At 34.6% G+C, this 19602-nt stretch overlaps 1 protein-coding gene across 3 annotated transcripts in view; it reads left to right on the plus strand.

The window, feature by feature from the left end:
- The window catches only part of VPS50 (VPS50 subunit of EARP/GARPII complex), a 112267-nt gene that overhangs the window by 74186 nt on the left and 18479 nt on the right, over positions 1-19602 (plus strand). For all 3 annotated transcript variants that reach the window (XM_045565183.1, XM_045565185.1, XM_045565184.1), the window contains 3 exons: positions 206-312; positions 13015-13136; positions 18944-19024. In XM_045565183.1, coding sequence (XP_045421139.1) covers positions 206-312; positions 13015-13136; positions 18944-19024 — 310 coding nt within the window. The remainder of the gene's footprint in view (positions 1-205; positions 313-13014; positions 13137-18943; positions 19025-19602) is intronic.

The raw sequence follows: 19602 nt of genomic DNA on the forward strand, positions 1-19602 counted from the left end.
GTAGATTACTTCTTTACTTATTTCTCTTCCCTCTGGACTGTAAATTCTGTAAGGACAAAAGGTTAATCTCTGTATCCCTACCTGACAAATAGTAAGATTTCCAGTAAATAATTAGCGAACGAAGGATAGAGCCTAAGCAAAATAACTTACTGGTTTATTACTTGACAACCCTAATTGCACTTCTGTTTTATTTTTCCATATTGAGTGTTTCCCGAGAAACCCTAAAAAGTAGGAAGAAATCAGATTACAGTCTAAATAAAGTGAATGCACCTATTTTAACAAATACAACGTTGAATGTCATAAGACTTGTTGGTAAGTAGCTATACCTTTTTTAAAAAAAAAACAAAACATTATAGCAGTTAAATTAGTGTATTTTGTTACTGAATGATTTTTACTTGAGGTTTCCGTTGTATGATAGTGTCCTTCACAGTGAGGGATTTAAGATTATCATATGTCAGTGCTTCTCATCTTAAGTGTTCCAAATAGTATAATACTAATATTAATGTCAGTTTCTCTTTTTCAGTTATTTATGTGTTAACTCTTTGTATCTTCCAATTTTTCTAAAATATTTCAGTTAATTAAAATGTGCTGAAAAATTCTCTAGGTAAGTTAGAAGTACATGTAGGATGATGATAGTACTAGTTTCACATGTACACAATATTTTTCTAATTAATTGTTTCATAGATCTTTATAATCTTCCTGTCAAATAGGCAGAGTGAATAGTGATTCTCTGGCATTTTCAGACACAAGGGTTCTATAAGCTAAATGTTCATATCATAGGAAGTTTTGTTCTTATTACAGATAAGACCTTTACTGATGATTTAGTAGAAGGCAAACAACATGAAGAAATGCCATTTTAAATATTCAGGTTTGATGATGATGTGAATTTTTTAATGTCAGTATTTCAACATCTTGTTTCTCTCAGATAGGTCTGTATATATGACAAATAAGGAGATGTCATCTCACATTAATTTTCATCTATACCAATCAAGAATTTTAGTGGTTTTTCTGTAAAAATCTCTGTATTCTATTTATGAAGATGATATTTACCTGTTGCCTACTTTGTTTAATCTGAGTTCTGATAAAATGGTCTGTGTTCTTTAAGATAATTTAGAAATTCCATTAATGAATAAGATAAAATGTACAGAATGCTTTTTTAGGAATCCTGTTTTCTTTAGAGCAAAAATAGTTAATAATGAATTGAGAGGAAAAGAAAAGGTATACATTTTCATGACAAACAGAAAAATGACAGGTTCTAAAAAGCTATTCTGTGACTAATTATTGCCAGGGAAATTAGCTTTTCTTCTTTATCCAAGAGAGCTAAGTGAACATAGTGTCATGAATTACTCTTTAGAATTTATTGAATCAAAATTGGAAGGGTGCTGAGAGATCATTTGGTATAAACTCCCACAAAATAGGCTTTCTTTCCATAATGCCTCTAATATGTGGTGACCCTCTAGCCTTTGTTTTATGACTCACAGTCACTGGAAGCATATTAGTTTGCAAGACTAGTCATTCTACCATTAGACTGATCTAATTGGTAGAAATCTCTTCCCTATGGTAAATCAAAATCTCTCTCTCTCTGCATTCTGTCTGTTGGTCTTGTTTCTGCCCTTAAAAGCAAAAAAGAGTAAGTCTATGCTTTTTTTTCTCCTGTTCTTCCATGTGGTCACTTTTCAGATATATGGTGGTAGTTATCCTGTCTTTCCTTTCCTCATACCCCCACCCTCTAATCCATTTTTCAGGATCAGTGTGCTTTAATTCATAGGTCCTCAGTGATAGAAATTCCACACCTTTCAGAATCCTTGTTGTCCTCCTTAGCCTTCTAGACCTGGTAGTTTTTGGTGCCTGAACACACTAGTCAAGGTATAGTTTGATGTGGTCAGCTTTTGCTAGATTATGTTGACGTAACAAACAACCCTGATATATCAGTGACTTTCAGCCACAAGGTTCTATTTTTCACCCATGATACATATTGTCTCCTGATCATCTGTAGCTTTGCTCCATGTGTCTCTTTATTCTGAGATGCAGGTTGAAAGAATAGCATCAATATGGAACATGGGGAGAAGAGCAAGAGCCGAACCATGTTTTGACTTTTTTTTTTTGAGACAGAGTCTTGCTCACTTGCCCTGGGTAGAGTGCAGTGGCATCATCATGGCTCTGCAACCTCAAACTCCTGGGCTCAAATGATCCTTGACTTCTTCTGACATGCCATGGCCAAAGTAAGTCAAGTTTGACAATGGGGGGGGAGAAATATGCTTCTATTCCAGGAAGCACTGTAGTTGAGAGAGAGAAGTGGACAGGGATGTATAATGCTCTTACAGGGAATTGGGGGCCGGAGTGAGCAGAGCAGATAATTGGGAAAAAGAATATAATCAGCCATGTCTAAGTAGTTTTTTATATTTTTGCCTTATCCAGTTCAAAAGAAACTAGAAGTAGTCTTGTTGTTTTTTAGTCTAAAAGGCATATATACATTAGAATCAAATCAAACAAAATATAAGGCTAAAACAAAATGGAGGAGGGGGACATCATATTTTATATCATATCATAAATGCAAACATCAAAGGCAATTCTTAACTTCTTAGTAGACATAAGGAAATTGAAGAAATAATGTATTCCACTATTGTCATTATTTGAGGAAAGGATACTTGCCGTTTTAATAATGCTAGAAATGAGCTCCTGGTACTAAATTCAGAAGATAGTAACAACAGAATCTCATATAAGGATTACTGATCAACATAGTTTTTTAACAGTATTTAAAATAGGGCACAGTTTTGAATAAAACCTTACTCCATGAAGAGAATCTGGTCATTGTAATTTCAGCCTCCACCATCCTCATATCTTTACTGGAGTTGCAATTAGGAAACAACGCTGAGTATAATAATTTAACTTTCTTCTATTTTAGGGCTCAGATTAGGTGCTGCCTTCCCCCTGTAGACTTTTAGGCCTATCACTTTCTCTCTCCCTGGGATGTATTTATCTTCAGTTTGTACATATTCATAAAATAGAACTTTAAGGAAACCATTCTCTCAGGGGTGTTCAACTTAGTAAAATGTACTATTTTATCCCCTGTTGTTATTGCATAGAGATACCTGAAGATTATAATCTGACACAGGCAATGCCTCTTCTTACAAAGGGAGAAGTACAATTGTGTAAATAAGATAAATTTTGGTGCCTGGGAAGATGAAGGAACTAATTATTGGGTAGTTAGGAAACACATTTTAAAACATTAAGGGCATATTCAAAATGTCCTTTTCAAGTAATATTTATTTGGCAGATAATTAGGAGAGTTTAAACAAATGAATGTTAATGGGGCTTCCTTGCCCCAGGTGGTACTTGAATCTATTAGAAAGGCCCAGGGAGGCTTTCTACTAGTACAGAGGACTAATCAGAACACTTGCTCTTGTGAAGAGAAAATCCTGTCAGCCTGATGATTTCCTGCAGACAGAGGCAGAGAAATTTTAGGGAATGTGTCTCCTCACTGAAACAGCCTTGGTATTCAAGGTTCTCTTTCCTGGAGGCAGCTCTTACCTCCGCAGGTATGATAGGTCTGAGGAGTAGGAGGTAGGTTGCCAGAGTCCTTGCTTGTAACAACTTACAGACCTTACAACAACAAAATTATTACTTTAGTACCTAGAAAAATACACACTGGTACATGAATCAGGATTTCAAATGTAACTAGAATGTGTACATCTAAGGAATATTTTGGCATAGTATGGCTGAGATGCAGCTTTTGTGGTGGTGAGAACACAGAAATGGGAGGGAAGAGATCCACTTCTTCACTGGCACATTTTTTCCGGAGGCATTAATTTTATTTTATTACTGAATATTTTAAATTAAAAGATAATGCATGAAAATGATTTTAAAAACCCAAGATGTAAGCAGAGCCCCTGGACTCCAAGTCTCCTTCCTCAGAGAAAACTACTCAGTTTCTCTTATTTTCTTTTGGAAATATTAGTATGCTTTCACAAGTATATTTAATATACGTATCTTCTCTCCCCTGTTTTTTGTTGTTGTTTTTATTTATTTCAAAAATTTTCTCTTAGTATATGTACTGTTCTTTATCTGGCTTTTTTTTTTTTCACTTCAAATATCTTAATGTTACACTTAAACTATCATAGGATATTGCATATCTTAGTATGTATAGAACTCATTCTTTTTCATGGTCCTATCGTATAGATGTGCCACAATTTATTTTATACAACCTCTATTTTTGAATATTTAGATTGTTTTGAGTCACTTGATACTTCAGATTTCCACAGCAAATATCCTTGAAGAAATATCTTTGTATATAAATACAGCTATAAGGTATACTCCTAAAAATGCTTCCTCCCTCTGGATCAACATTTCCAGTTTGGTGGACATTCTCAATTTATCAATGAGGTTACTGAAAAGCTTACTAAAGAGGTTTTGTTAGGTTTACCCATTCACCAACAGTATTTGAGGGTATCTGTTTTTCGCAGTACCTCAGCAACACTGTGGATTATCTAGCTTCAGATGCTTGCCAGTCTGATATGTTAAAAATGGCATCTCATTCAAAAATGTATTTAATTATGAGTGAGTTTAAGCATCTTGTCATATGCTTAATAGACATTTCTATTATTTGTGAACTACTTATTCATATCTATTGCCCTTTCTTCCTTCTTTCCTCCCTCCTTTCTTCCTTGTTTTTTTTTTTTTTTTTTAAAGAGATGGGGTCTCATTCTGTTGCCCCAGCTGGAATGCAGGGGTGTGATCGTAGTTCACTGCACCTTCAAATGCTGGGATCAAGTGATCCTTAGTAACTGGGACTACAGGCATACGCCACCATGCCTGGCTAATTTTTGTATTTTTTTTTTGTAGAAAAGGGGTCTCGCTATGTTGCCCAGGCTATTCTCAAACTCCTGGCTTCAAGTGATTCTCCCTCCTTGGCCTCCCAAAGTGCTAGGATTACAGGTGTGAACCACTGCACCTTGCCTCATTGCTCATTTTCCTATAATAAGGAAATTATGTGTTTTAATTTGTACACTAAGGAAAGTATTTCTTTTTCTGCCTTATGTATTGTATTCATTCATTTTCAGTCCAACAGATTTTTTTTGTTGTTGTTTTAAGCTGCTACTTTGTTCCAGGCCCTCTGCTAGCTCTTTGAGATACAGTCATGAAGAAGACATTGTACTTAAGGAGCACAACATGGAAAATAACATACAAAAGAAAAAATTTACAACAATGTGATGTTATAAGTGTAAATAAGCAGAAAAGAGGCAGAGGGAAAGGATGATTAACTTTCTTTTTTGGGTAGCAAGTGAGAGGCTGACTTACCAGGGGGGCTGACACCCTGCTTGAGTTTGAAGGATGAATAGGTGCTTATAGATGAAGAAGCTGGTAAAGGCATTCTGGATAGAAAGAACAACATGTGCAAGACAGTGTATTCAGAGAACCACAGCAGTTTAGTTTGCTGGCATGTGAAAAACATGATCAGGGCTAGAGGTAGAAGCAGGAGAGATACGGCAAGAAAGGTGGGCAAGAACGAGATTTCAAAGGGGCTCATAGAATATCCTTTGGAGTTTGGACATGAGCTCCTTAAGGGTTAAGGATTTTAAACAAGGGAGAGACTCCAACAGATTGGTTGTTTTAGAAAAAGATTACTCTGGCCACAGTGTGAACAATAGATTGACTTGGGGTAAGGAAAAGCTGAGGAAGGTCAAAGACTAGATGGCAGACTGTTGAAGTCTCCCATGCAAGAGGGTGATAGTGACTTGGGCCTGCATAAAGCAGTGGTCATTGTGATAGGTAGAAGCACACAGATTTAAGAGATTTTAGAAATACAATGGACAGGATTGATGAATTAGTTACAAGCGATCACTTAAATTTTAGATTTATGTGATTGAACAGTTAGATTGACACAAATGGGAAAAAAAAGATAAGATTAAGACCAAGTTTGGAAAGCTGATGATAGGTTAGATTTTGGACATATGGAAGTACCTATGGTACATTTAGGTAGAACTAGTGTTTAGGTAGTTGAATAGATGGATGTGGAGGTCAGGAGAAAAAACATGTTCAGAAGTCATAATTTGAGTCATTGGTATAAAATGCACTTAAAACAAGGGTAGTGGATGAGTTTGTCTTGGCAGAGGCTCTTAACCTTTTAAACTTATAGAGAATCAGATAGAAGCTCTGCCACCCTTCCACCCCCATGGTACGCATAAGCACAGAAACCTAGGAAACAGCAATGGATATGGATATATTGGAGGGTAGACAGCAAGAGAAGCCAGTGAAGGAGGTCATGAATCAATGGTAGAGAGGCAAGAGTAAAATTGGGCAAAGAGGAGGTCTTGAGAACCAAGGTACAAGGGCCTGTCAAGAAGAAAGAAGGACCATGTTTTGCCGATCTTTTATGATCATCTAAGCCATTAATTCTAAAATTTTAGTGTGCATAATAATCACCTAGAGGACTTGTTAAAACGTAGATTGCTGGATTCCATCCCCAGAATATCTGATTTGGTGAGTCTGGGGTGTAATCTGAGAATGTGCATCTTTTCCAGGTAATATTGATGCCGCTGATCCAGGAAAACTTTGAGAACCATTGGTTCCTTTCTGTGTTTTCCTAATTAAAATGTAAAACAATGTGTATTTAAATAACAGGAAAATTCTTGATTGTATAATAGGTAATTCAAGTGGTAGTTTCTTTTACTTTTTATGAATGTAAGTAATCATGCAATTGTTTTCAAAATATCCTTGTCTCGGATACAATGAAATCTTAAGTGCAATCTTATAGAAGTACCACAATACCTTTTTTGTTTGTTTTAAAATTTTAAAACCTTGTTTTAAAATAATTAAATTAAAAGTTATCTTTTAACAGACAAAATTTTTGTATGTAATGTTTAAGGAAAAAATTTTTCATTCTCCTTAATTTAGATTACATGTCAGTATTTCTATATTAATAATGATATTGTTATATACTATATATAAATGAGATGACAATATATTATTATTTACATGAATTTATATTGTAAACACTTTAGAAGTATTTTCTGAGTTGCTAACTGTATGTACAGCATGATATATTTTGAGAGGCTAATTCTAGAAGCACCATTGCTCAGTACATGTCACAAGAAAATGACATAGGAAATTTCGGGGGCTAAGATATAATATCCAGACAACAGAATAAAAACTGATACCCAGGCATTTAGTTAATGGTCCTGTTAATTTTTTACTCTGGTCTTCACTTCATTGTTCAATACCTTTTTCTAAATTGTTCACACTGAACTAACTTCCTTTTCCTTTCCTTTATGCCTCATTTATGGAGTTTCCACTTTACCTTTTTATATATGCTTTTATGCCTTTTATATGCTATTTATATCCATTGATGATTTCTTGAATTAGTGTATTGTAATAAGAATAATGAACATTCTTACAACTTAGATTCTGTTCTTGCTCTTGTCCCGTCAGATTGTAAGTTCCTGCAGATGAGAATAGAGTCCGAGTCATTTTTGCAGCAGCTATATGTAGCACCCAGCCAAGTGCATTTTGCTTTTGTAGTTGTCCAGTATATGTTGGACTGACAAACCTTAATTTTTAAAATCTTTGATTATTGGAGAAACCCTTTTTCTTCTCTTGTTGTAAACCACAATGAGAGAAACTTCATTTCTGTATCCCTTCCTCTACCCAAGGGGTGTGGATGTCTGATTGATGAAACCCTGTATTCTCCTGGGCCACCTTTCATGTGGCAACCATACTGCTTTCTGTGTCTCCCACTGATGAGTTGGCTAATGCAGGCCCACTGTTTGTTCTCTTGTTTCTAGTTCTTGTCCATGCTGCTACTTGGTTGCTTTTTTTTCCCAATCCCTCTTTGTGTTTCTTCCCCCATGTTCTAAATTTGGGATGAGAGAGTTTAAACAGTGTTTCTCCTGTGAAGCTTTTTCTCATCTCCAGATCAGGTTAGACATAACATTCTATACTTTCTCCTATTGTATTCATCATAGTTACAATTACCTTAAAGTAATAGCAATAGCTAAGATTTCTTAGTTGTGTATATATGCTACATAAAAACATATCATATGCTGTGTAAATGCTTCATATGCATTTTTTTTTTTTTTTTTTTTGAGACAGAGTCTCACTTTGTTGCCCAGGCTAAAGTGAGTGCCGTGGCATCAGCCTAGCTCACAGCAACCTCAGACTCCTGGGCTTAAGCGATCCTACTGCCTCAGCCTCCCGAGTAGCTGGGACTACAGGCATGCGCCACTATGCCCGGCTAATTTTTTCTATATAGATTTTTAGTTGGCAATATAATTTCTTTCTATTTTTAGTAGAGACAGGGTCTCGCTCTTGCTCAGGCTGGTCTCGAACTCCTGACCTCGAGCGATCCACCCGCCTCGGCCTCCCAGAGTGCTAGGATTACAGGCGTGAGCCACTGCGCCTGGCCCTCATATGCATTTTCTCATGAATTCTTCACAATATCCATTTTACACATCAAATAACTGAAGCTTGGAGAGATGAATAACTTGCCTTATATCACACATCTGTGAAGTAGTAGAACCCAGACTGTCTTATCACAGAGCCAGTAAGCTCTTAACTTTCATGGTTCACAGCCAGTGGAGGAAGTCAAGAACATTAACTCTCATTCCTAACAAAGTTAATTATTCACAGATCAGAAAGGATATACTGTAGCCTGGAGGTAGGAATAGGGAGCTCTTGCAGTTGATAAGTTCGGAAGAGCTGCCTTTCCTGGTCATCTGTGCTGTGTTAGATAACCTTCAGTGTTCCCAAAGCATGCCGTGTCTGCTTCTCTCATTGTGCCCTCTCCGTGGGGAACTCTGGGAGGAGGAAGAGAGAGAGCATCCTCTGAACCACATCTTGAACCACTGATCACATTTTTTAAACTAGGCAGGCTAACTTCAGAGCCTTGCATTTATGTTTTTATCAAGGTAGTACATCTCACAGTAGCGCATTAAATAGTAAGGAAGAGGTTGGGATGAATAGCACTTCCAGCAGTGTGGAGGCAATTTCTTGGTCTGTTTCTATTCTAGTTATTTCCTGAGAAACGGTGATGAGAAGTAAATGTTTTGAATTCATGTCAGTATGAAATGTCTTTATTCTGCTCTTTTACTTGAATGACAATTTAGTGGTGAATAGAGGCGTAGATTAAAAATTATTTTCTTTGAAACTTTTAGTGTTCTATTTATTCTCTTGCAGGTGAATTTCTCTCTCTCTTTCTCTCTGTGTTTTGTGTTTCTCTCTCCCTCTCGCTGAAAGCTTTTAGTATTTTTTTTTCCTTTATGTTCCAAAATACTATGTTGATATGTGAGATGTGATTTATTTTTCACTAAGTGTATTTGATAGTTTGTGGACTCTTTCAATCTATTGAACACAAGGGTCTTCTGTTTCTCAGCTATGACTGATACTAGTATTTCTTTGATAATTTCCAGCTTTGTATTTTCTCTATTCTCTTTTTTTTCTTTTGATTTTCCCTTATTCAAGTGTTTAGTCTCTTAAGTTGGTCCTTTATGTCTCATATTTTCCTCTAATGTTTTCCATATTTTTATCTTTTTGCTGGTACCTTTTGGGAGACTTCCTTTTTTCCCCATTTTTTAAATTTAACTTTATGTTTTTAAAGATCACATTTTTACATTTAAGAGCACTTTCCTATTCTGTTTTTTGTCCACACTCTCCTGTTATAGGGTTTTACATAATATTACATTTTTCTTTTTTAGCTCAAATTATTCTATATCCTCTGGGATCAGCTTTTTACTTTCACACTCTAGGTTTTCCTCATATGTCTGGTGATTTTTTTATTATCATTCATATTTAAAATAGAAGGCCTGCATAGCTGTTGTGAGTTTCTTCTGAGTAACTAGAACTGTGTTTGAGCTGGTGCTTTCTCATCAGTAGGAATTCTTACTACTGCGTGGAACAGGACAGGGCTGGGTGGATTTACTGGTAGCCTTTACTTTATGGGCAGATCCCCAAAATTTCAGAATAAGGTAGAAGCCTTAGCTTTCTCAATTTATTACTTTTTTAAGTTTGTTCAATTTTCATTTGGTTTGTTTATATACTTCCTCTTTTTTTTTTTTTGAGACAGAGTCTCACTTTGTTGCCTGGGCTAGAGTGAGTGCCGTGGCGTCAGCCTAGCTCACAGCAACCTCAAACTCCTGGGCTTAAACGATCCTACTGCCTCAGCCTCCCGAGTAGCTGGGACTATAGGCATGCACCACCATGCCCAGCTAATTTTTTCTATATATATTTTTAGTTGTCCAGATAATTTTTATTTCTATTTTTAGTAGAGACGGGGTCTCGCTCAGGCTGGTCTCGAACTCCTGACCTCGAGCGATCCACCCGCCTTGGCCTCCCAGAGTGCTAGGATTACAGGCGTGAGCCACCGCGCCCGGCCTATATACTTCTTTTAGAGAGGAATCCTACTGGTTTTATTTTTTATTTTTATTTATTTGTTTGTGTGTGTGGGGGGTGTAAATTCTGGCAGCCTGTACATCTAACTGCTGGAGAGAGCAATAGTGGTAAGAGGGGCATGTAGACTGTACAGTTTGTCCCACGTGTGGACCTCCATTTTCATCTTTTTTCAGCCCCATTTCTCACTTTGGCTATAGCAGCTTGAGTCTCAGCATTTACTGCCCTACTGAATAGCTTCCATCCTTTTTGTGGCCCTCTTAGGGTTTATTGGCTACTTTATGTTTTTCCATCAACCTATTCCCATCCACCGTCTGTCATCTAGAACAAACGTTTTTGAGATGTCATTTGTTTTGAGATGAGAAATGTCAAAACATTTCTAGACCAGGAATTGGCAAACTACAGCCTATAGGCCAAATCAGTCTAGCTTCCCGTTTTTTGTAAATGAAATTTTATTGGAATAGTCATGCTCATTTGTTCACACATTATCCATGGCTGCTTCTGTGCTACACTGGTAGGGTTGAGCAGTTGAGACAGAGACCAGCAGAACTGAATAGTTGCCACACTGCATGGTATGCAAAGCCTAAACTATCTACTATTCAGTCGTTTACAAGGAAAGGTTTGCCAACGCTTGGTCTGGAAAATTTTTGAGATTTTTCATTTTGTGCTCAAACCCACCTGCTATTGCCTTCTTACCTTCTTCTCTTCATAGATACGGGCTTAATTCATTGTACAATCCTATTTTAATTCAGTAGACTCTGAGGAAGTACATAAGCCTCTTCAGGCCCCCAAAGGGTTACTCTCTGCCTGTTTTGCCCTCTTGAACTGGAAAGACAGAGTCCTGTCTCTGATACACTGTAGTATACTGACAGGCTGCTTTTTGATTGTTGTCTTCCATGTATAATCTTTCAAGATGCAGGAGCAGAAACTCTGTGCAATTTCTTGTGCCTTAACACAAGGCCAACCACATAGTAAGCCTTCAAAAAGTGTTTGTTGAATGAACAAATGAATGAATGAATGGATATCTTTATGTTTAAAATTTGTTTTTCAGAGTGATGAGGAACTGTTTTTCCTTCTGAATATACATCCAAAATAGCCTTTACCTATTAATAATTTATTTTTATATACTTTCTCAAGATTACGTATATGAAAAATAGTTTTATTAGAAATGGAGAGGGACTTTGTATTCCTGATGTGTATCACTCCACTTATTTTGCATTCTATCTCATTCTGCTTAATCATCTTTTTCTTTTACTAATTAATGTAATACACTATTTTTCCATTTTTTCTTCACAGTGGCACGTTATTTCATGTGTTAACAGTTACAGCTTAAATAACCTTATGTTTTGTAACTAACAAAATACCTGCATGATCATCCAGAATGTTCTAGGAGCATGTATTTTAAATATTTTTCAAATGTGATTTTTCAGAAAAAAGTCTGTATGAAATAATTGTGAAAGATGATTCTGAAACAAAAGACTTGTAAATAGGAATAAGAATAGACTCTGAGTTGAATGGTTTTTTACTTTGTTGTTTCTCTTTCTGACCATCTGATTTTTATTTAAAATCATCTCTCACTAAATTAAGACAGATTTACTGAATTTCACGTAAAGAAATGGTTTTGATAGTAGACATTTCCATTAGAGTAAGTTTGTCATTTCTTGTACTGCAATTAATGTGTTTTCTCTTGAGTCATGGTGTCTTTAATAGTACCAATTTAAAATTTTAGCAGTTACAGGAAGTAGAGCCAGCATGTGAATTACTTGCTCATTTGGAAATTAAGCAAATGGCCTATTTTAACATCTTACTTCTGCAAAAGAAGGTATAGAGCATTTTTAATAAATATGCTTCTTTGCCTGTTATTTCCCATTAAAAAAAACAGAATTAAGGACTTGTAGTTATTTTTCATTTGATTCAGTCCATCTCTCCAAACCCTTCAAATACATTAGCAAGTTTGTAAATGAAGAAGTTTGGCTTTTACATTTTTTTCTGTGACTGTATCTGATTATATGCTTAGAGAAAAGAGAATAGAATATTGGCCTCTCCCAAAGGAAGGAATAAGAAGGATATGTTCTTTGCGCTTTGAGGGTGTTGAGCTCTTAAATGATGTGTAGTGGTAAAGAAATGTATCCTGGCCTCTGACACAAGATTTCACAGGGGAATGAATAGTACTTTCCATGTGTCCTTTTTCCTCTTGCTTTTTTAGTTTTTCTATGTGTGTATAAGCTTATAAAAAATTATTTTTCCCAAATATGTTGTATTTTACTTTATTAAAAACTTAGACGTATTTGAAGAAATTATTTTAAATGGAATTTCCTAGAAAAGAGAAACTATGTTGTGTTTGTACGGTGTCGTTTGTAGAAGAGTGTAGCAGTTTCATAAAAATTTGACAAACAGTAAAATATAATAAGAGGAAAATATCATTGTAGGTATCATTTATATCAGTGCTGTCCAATAGAACTTTCAAATGTGATAGAACTGTTTATAATCTGTGCTGTGTGACTTCTAGTGTGACTGAGGAATGCAATATTTTATTTAAACATTTTAATATAGTATTTTTATTTTATTTTTATAATTATAGAGTAACAGATTTTAATTTTGTTCTACTTAATTTTTAATTTTTTTTCTTTTCAGGGAAATATATGCAGATGATGAACATTCTTAAGCCAATTGCCTTTGATGTTATCCATTTCATGTCTCAGCTATTTGATTACTACTTGTATGCAATATATACCTTTTTTGGTCGGAATGATTCAGTAAGTCAACCTTTGGAGGGAAAATATGTTTCTTTTAAAATTTATTTATATTTTAAATGTCAAGTAAAGCTTTTTATTCTCTCTGTATAAAATACACATTATTTTGATAATTATCCATCAATGCAAAATTATTGATATCAGCTTTCTACCTAATTGCCTTATTTATATTTTAAGTTTTGATATGATAAACATATTACATATTATTCAGATTTTTGGCAGAAAAAGTGCAACATCTGTTTCTAACCTTGACATATTTTGGCAATGAAAAATGTGCAGGTTGCTTTATTCAAATCTGGCCCCATGTATAATTACTACACAGTAAATGAGACATTTTCAGCACTGGCTAATAACCTTAGCAGTCACTAATACATTCAGAAGATAATGACAAATATTTATTAAAAGAATTGAAAATCTTTGAACTGAACCATCTGCCTGCCACAGAATTAATGTTTACTGCACCTCCTTTTTGTGTTTCCAAAGGTCTTATTAAATTTATCTTTTCCTACTCTTAACAGAGAATAACACATTAGGCAGGTAACTTTACTCTGATATTTGAGAATTATAATGTGGTTTGCCTAGATATTTGAAGTTTTCTGTGTAAAGCATACTGCTGGGTCCCATGGCAATATCATAGTACTAACTTTTCTTATAGTATATTTCATTCCTTTTTAAAAACATAAATTTAAAGTATAACTACATTTATCATATAAATATTTATATCCTTGCTGTGATCACAAGTATGTCAAAGATGTGATCTTTTAATACAGGATCTGAATTTCCTTTGTCCTTAATTCTGAAAAATATTCCTTGAACAAATTCTAATATAATTGTTGCTACAGGATTTATGTTGCTATAAAATATGTTCTAATTTATCACTCTGAATTTGGAAATTCACTAAATAAATATTAATGAAGACATTGTAGAGTTTTAGTTAACTGTCAAAATCTTTCAGTCTTCTAGATGAGCCTTACATTGTCTTTGATACTATGCTTCTAGACCAGTGCTGTCCAAGAGATTTCACAATAATGGAAATGTATATTTGCATTATCGAGTGTGGTAGCCACTGGCCACATGTGGCTTTTGAGCACTTGAAATGTGACTAATGTGATTTAGGCACTGAATTCTTACAATAATTGCATTTAATTTTAGTTACTTGTAAATATAAGTAGCCACGTGGGACTAGTGACTGTCATATTGGACAGAACAGTTCTGGAGCATATTATTGCTAAGATGTGTTAAAATAGGATTCTTCTGGAACTTTTGGTAACTAAATGGTTGTGGGCATGACTTCCCAGCTGAGTAGATAATGATACAGATTTGTTTACAATGGAGTTCACTAGAACCTGAGAATTAGCAAAATATAGTTAGGTGCTTGTAAAATATGTCGCATATTTTATTAAAGATCTCTTATGTTTTAAAGAACACATTAGTCTGATATTTTATATTGAAAGCATTGTCACTTCTGTAAGACTCACTAAGAGCTATTTAAATTATATTGAAACAGCTATCAGTTAGAAAGTTTTCTATCCTTTACCTAGATGTCTACCCATATGTTGTATTAGAAACTTTTTTTATATGAACCAATATAAAATATACATATGAGTATATATGAGTAAATACAACATTTCCTATTCCTCTTATACTTTTTAAGAAAGACTTTTTCTATTATTAGATTATATTTAGTAATATTAACTTTTAGCTGCAATGTAAATACTAAAAATATGCATATCTTCAAATAGAATAACTTATAATTCAGACCCTACTATTTTCAATTCTGCAAAACTGAGAGAAACACTGTTTAACACAAAAACTTTGAATCTCTTTGAAAAGAATTTTCTGTAAAAATTTATAAAAATTAACATTTCATCTAACTTTTCTACACATATTTTACTTTGCTTAATTTTTATATACATTTTTTTTCCTTGCAAAGTTATATTCTTCTTAATTAGCTACTTTAAGTTCCTTTTGGAACAAGAAAATATATAAATAAATAAATAGTACAGTGGAGTTCACTAGAACCTGAGAAAGTTAGCAACGTGTAGTTAGGTATAAAGTATAGTTATATGCGTGCATATAAGATTGAAGAGATAGCTTTTGATTTCCTCTTCAAGTCCATTAGAAATCCTAGAAATTTCCATATGCTTAAAAATAAACAAATACTCCAAATTGTCTTGTTAGCTGTTGAGTCTCAGATGGTAGCAGGAGAGGGGGAATCAGATAGTGGGTAGAATGGGAAAAACAAGGTATATGGTTGTAGCTGCTTCTCTTCCAGAAGAAAGGGACTGTGTGAGTGAATTTAGCATCCATAAGGATGCTCCTTATGGAAGTGTAAGCATCTTTTTCTCAGGGGTTCTGATTTCTATAAATCATTGACTGGGTGGCACACAATGTATGCATTAGTCCAAAGGATTCCTCCTGTTGATACTAATTCTTCCAGAAGCTCCTGCTCTTCACAGAACTGGTTATAACCAACTATATCATACTCTATTTTATATCTAATCCATTGGATTCTATTATAATAATGTTACTCATATATTGCCTTATCTTGGCTTACCCCAGCTTTCCATTATTCACCTCTTGAGTTATGTTTTCCTTGGTCTTTCCTGTTTACATTCTTTTGAAAAGACCATTCTGTAGCTTACCTTAACACAGTAAAAAGCACATAGTAGATGCTTACAGCACATGGATCAATGTTCTAATTATTTGTTATCCAAGTAGATCTTATGAGGGTTCTTACTTGACAACCATTTGTAAGCTTCACTTATGGTTACCTTTCATTAATAAAACTGTTTCTTTGTAAAGAGTCTGTAATTTGGTATCTAAGCTTTTAATAAATGATTTAACTCCCACAGTCATTAACGCCTTACTGAATGACATTCCCTGCAAAAAACAACTATAAAATCTGCATGTTATACAAAAGGCAACTATTTGGAGATACTAGAGAGTAAACCGAGGAAGCAGATAGACTCTGGTGGTGAATTCATGCTAGTCTGCAGGTGGGGGAAAGGGGAGCTATAAAAATAAATGTCCCCCTGGCTTTTATCCCAGGGCTGAGTGCAGTCCACACAGCTCACAAGTGGAGGCAAGCATGGGAAAACCTGCAGTCTTTAGGGTCTGGGGAACCAGAAAAGTAGACTCAGGAAACTATAGACACTGGAAAGAGTGTAATGAAGCTCAGAAGGGAAAGAGCCAGAGAGGGGAATCCCCAAATTCAGCCTACCTGTATCTCTGACTCATCTGAGAACTATGTTAATGTGGAACAGACTGACTGCAGCCCAGTCAAAGAAAAGTGATCTGAACAGAGACCAAAGCTGTTGCACAAGAAACAGTTTATAGTTCAAGCCCAGCGAAGAAACTTGCATACTGAGAATAAAGGAAACAGTATTTATGGGACAAAACTAACAGGATCCAGAATCTCCATAATCAAATTGATGATATAGTCTGACTTTACCCAACATACATAGAACCAAATCAATCTAGTCTGACTCCAAGATACTGGAACGAAGGGATAAGAATTTTAAATGGGCTATTACAACTGTCTTCAATGAAGTAAAATGAAACGTTTTAAATGAGTGAACATCTCAGCAGAGAAATAGAAGAACTAGTAGTGACAATAATAAAAAACCAAAGGGAAATCCTAAAACTGAAAAATACAGTTTCAGAAAATGAAAAAAGTATGATTAATGTACTAAATGGACACATTAGTGGAAAGAATATGTGAACTCGAAATCAATAGAAATTATTCAAAGTGAAGAACATAGAGAAAAAAGATTCTAAAACAAAACTGATCGGAGTTTTACTGACATGTTAGATTATGTCACATGGCCAAACCTGCTTGTGATTGGAATAGCAGATGGAGAAGAAAAGAGAGAGAATGGGGCAGAAAAAAATATTTGAAGAAACATTGGCCAACAATTCACAGATATTGGATGTCAAATGAACAGCACGAAGAACAGGCACAAAGAAATGTACAGCAGGGAACACTATGATGAAATTGTTTCTTAAAAACTACAATAGACTTCTTATATAAAAGGGATCAATGATCTGATTAACAACTGACTTCTCATAAGAAACTGTGGAGGCTAGAAGAGAGTTAAACAATACTTTGAAGGTACTGAAGGAGAAGAAAAACTGTCTATCCAGAATTTTATGTCCAGCAAAAACATCTTTCAAGAATATAAGGAAAATTAAGACATTTTTAGATAAAAAGCCAAAAAAAAAAAAAAAAAAGAATTTGTCACAACAGACATGTAATGTAAGTCCTAAAGGAAGTGGTTCAGACTGAAAGGAATGATACCAGGTGAACACACAGATCCTCAGAAAAAGAATGAAGAGCATTGGTAATGGAATCTACCTGGGGAAATGCAAAAGATTATGTTTTCCTTTTTCTACTACTTCATTTCTTTATAAACCATGTAGCTGTTTAACACTGAAATCATTACATTGTCTTTTGGAGTTTAAAATATATGTAGATGTATTACATATAACAACTGTAACAAGGCATGTGGGGAGGATATGGACCTGTAAGTTTGTGAGATTTCTGTACATTGCATAAAGCTGTACATTGTTAACAATGAATGGACTGAAAAGTCAAGGATGTATATTGTAATCCATAGGGCAACCATGAAAAACAATGCAAGGAATTTTAACTCTTTAACCAACAGGAAAAGTAGAATTCTAAAAATATATTCATGTAGTCAAAATATGTAGTAAAGGAGGAATCATAGAACAAAAAAAGAAATAAAATATAGTGGTAGATGCAAACCCAACTAACCATTACATTAAATGTTAATGAAAATAGAAGAAAAGTAAATTAATGAAATTTATAAAGCCTAGAGAAAATATGCTATAAAATTAGCACATAAAACTAGAACATGTTTTATTATACAGTGTCATCACCCAACTATTTTAGTTTGAGGCTTTCTGACACCTGTAAGTTTTCTCATTCTTGTATTTCAGATGGGAGAGGAAGAGGAACAATAAATGTGTGTGCATGCTTGTGTGTGTATATATATATATACACATGGAGTCATACATAATTTTTATGAATGCATTAGTGAGACTATTTTATAGTTTACATTAATAATGTTTTAAATTTATTGGCTCATAGAGAACATTTTAACATTTTTCCAAATGCCTATATCTATGATTACCTCTAAGTTAAATTTATTTTCATCAACTGAATCATCATACAAGGAGCTAACTAACTGCTTTTCATGCCTTAACAGTTAAGTCACCCTTCTCATTTATGCTCTTTTGTGAAGGTTTTTATAAATGCTTTGGCTTTGTTGTAGTGAATAGAATTCTGTACTGTGAAATGTTTACTAAGACTAGCAGAAAATTTCATTGATTTCTGAATGCGGGTCTAGGCTGTCTCTAATTTGTGTAAGCAAAATAAATTAGCAACACTTTACCTTGTTATGCTTCTACATAAACACAACACAGCATACCTTAAATATAACAGAGTGTACTATCTTTAAATATCTAAAATCTCAGGTTTTGTAACTAAAAATAACTTGTTGGAAAGAAATTCTAGTGAACTCTCTCCTGATAATTCACAAGATCGATATGTGTTAGTGTGACCTGTAAATGCATACAGGTAAATAAATATTCTTTGGTTCCCTTGAGAGCTAAGATTTGACTTTCTTCACTTGATAATGTTGGAATTTTTAAACACAATTTGGAAACCCTCTGAAGGCTAAGTATCTGAGTTAAAACTCATCAAATACCTTGGTTAATTTGAAGATATAACATGTGCAAGATTATCTCCACAGCGATATAAGAAGCCTTTCTTTTTCTTTTTTCAGTTGGAATCAACAGGACTTGGCCTTAGTAGTAGTAGACTAAGAACAACTCTAAATAGAATACAAGAAAGCCTTATTGATCTGGTAAGTAATGATTGGAATCAATTATATTGGGTTATTTAAAATAGAAATCAGCCTTCCAATCAAGTACATGTAAATGTGTGTCTATATGTATATTGAGTACCTGAGTCCTCAGTGTTATACTAAGTGCATATAAGAAGTAAAACAGAGCTTGCTTATATTCTGCTCAGAGAGAAAACTGGTATATTCGAAAGAAAATGATACTGGCTATACGTCTAGCACAAGTTCAAAGAGGAGAAAGGTTTATGTGAAAATTTAATGTCAGAGAATGACTAAAGGAGGAAGTGAGACTTATGCTAGACTTCAAAGACCAGACATGGGATTAGTGGGAAAGAAAAAAGAAGAGTATTCAAATTAAAATACAGAGGCTGAACAAGGGCCTTGAGGTAGGAGCAGGCCTGGCCCAAAGTTTGGCAGATCATGTGATTGGGGCACTGATATATGCTGAAGAGTTAGGTTGCGGAGAGTGTTTGGTACTACTTTATAAATGGCCTTGAAATTCAAGGAGAAAGTTTAGATTTAGTTTGCTGAGTAGTAGGGCGTCTTGGTTCTTGACTGTTGTATCACATGATGAAATACAT

This window comes from Lemur catta, chromosome 11, assembly GCF_020740605.2.
Source record: "Lemur catta isolate mLemCat1 chromosome 11, mLemCat1.pri, whole genome shotgun sequence".
NCBI classification, from domain to species: domain Eukaryota; kingdom Metazoa; phylum Chordata; class Mammalia; order Primates; family Lemuridae; genus Lemur; species Lemur catta.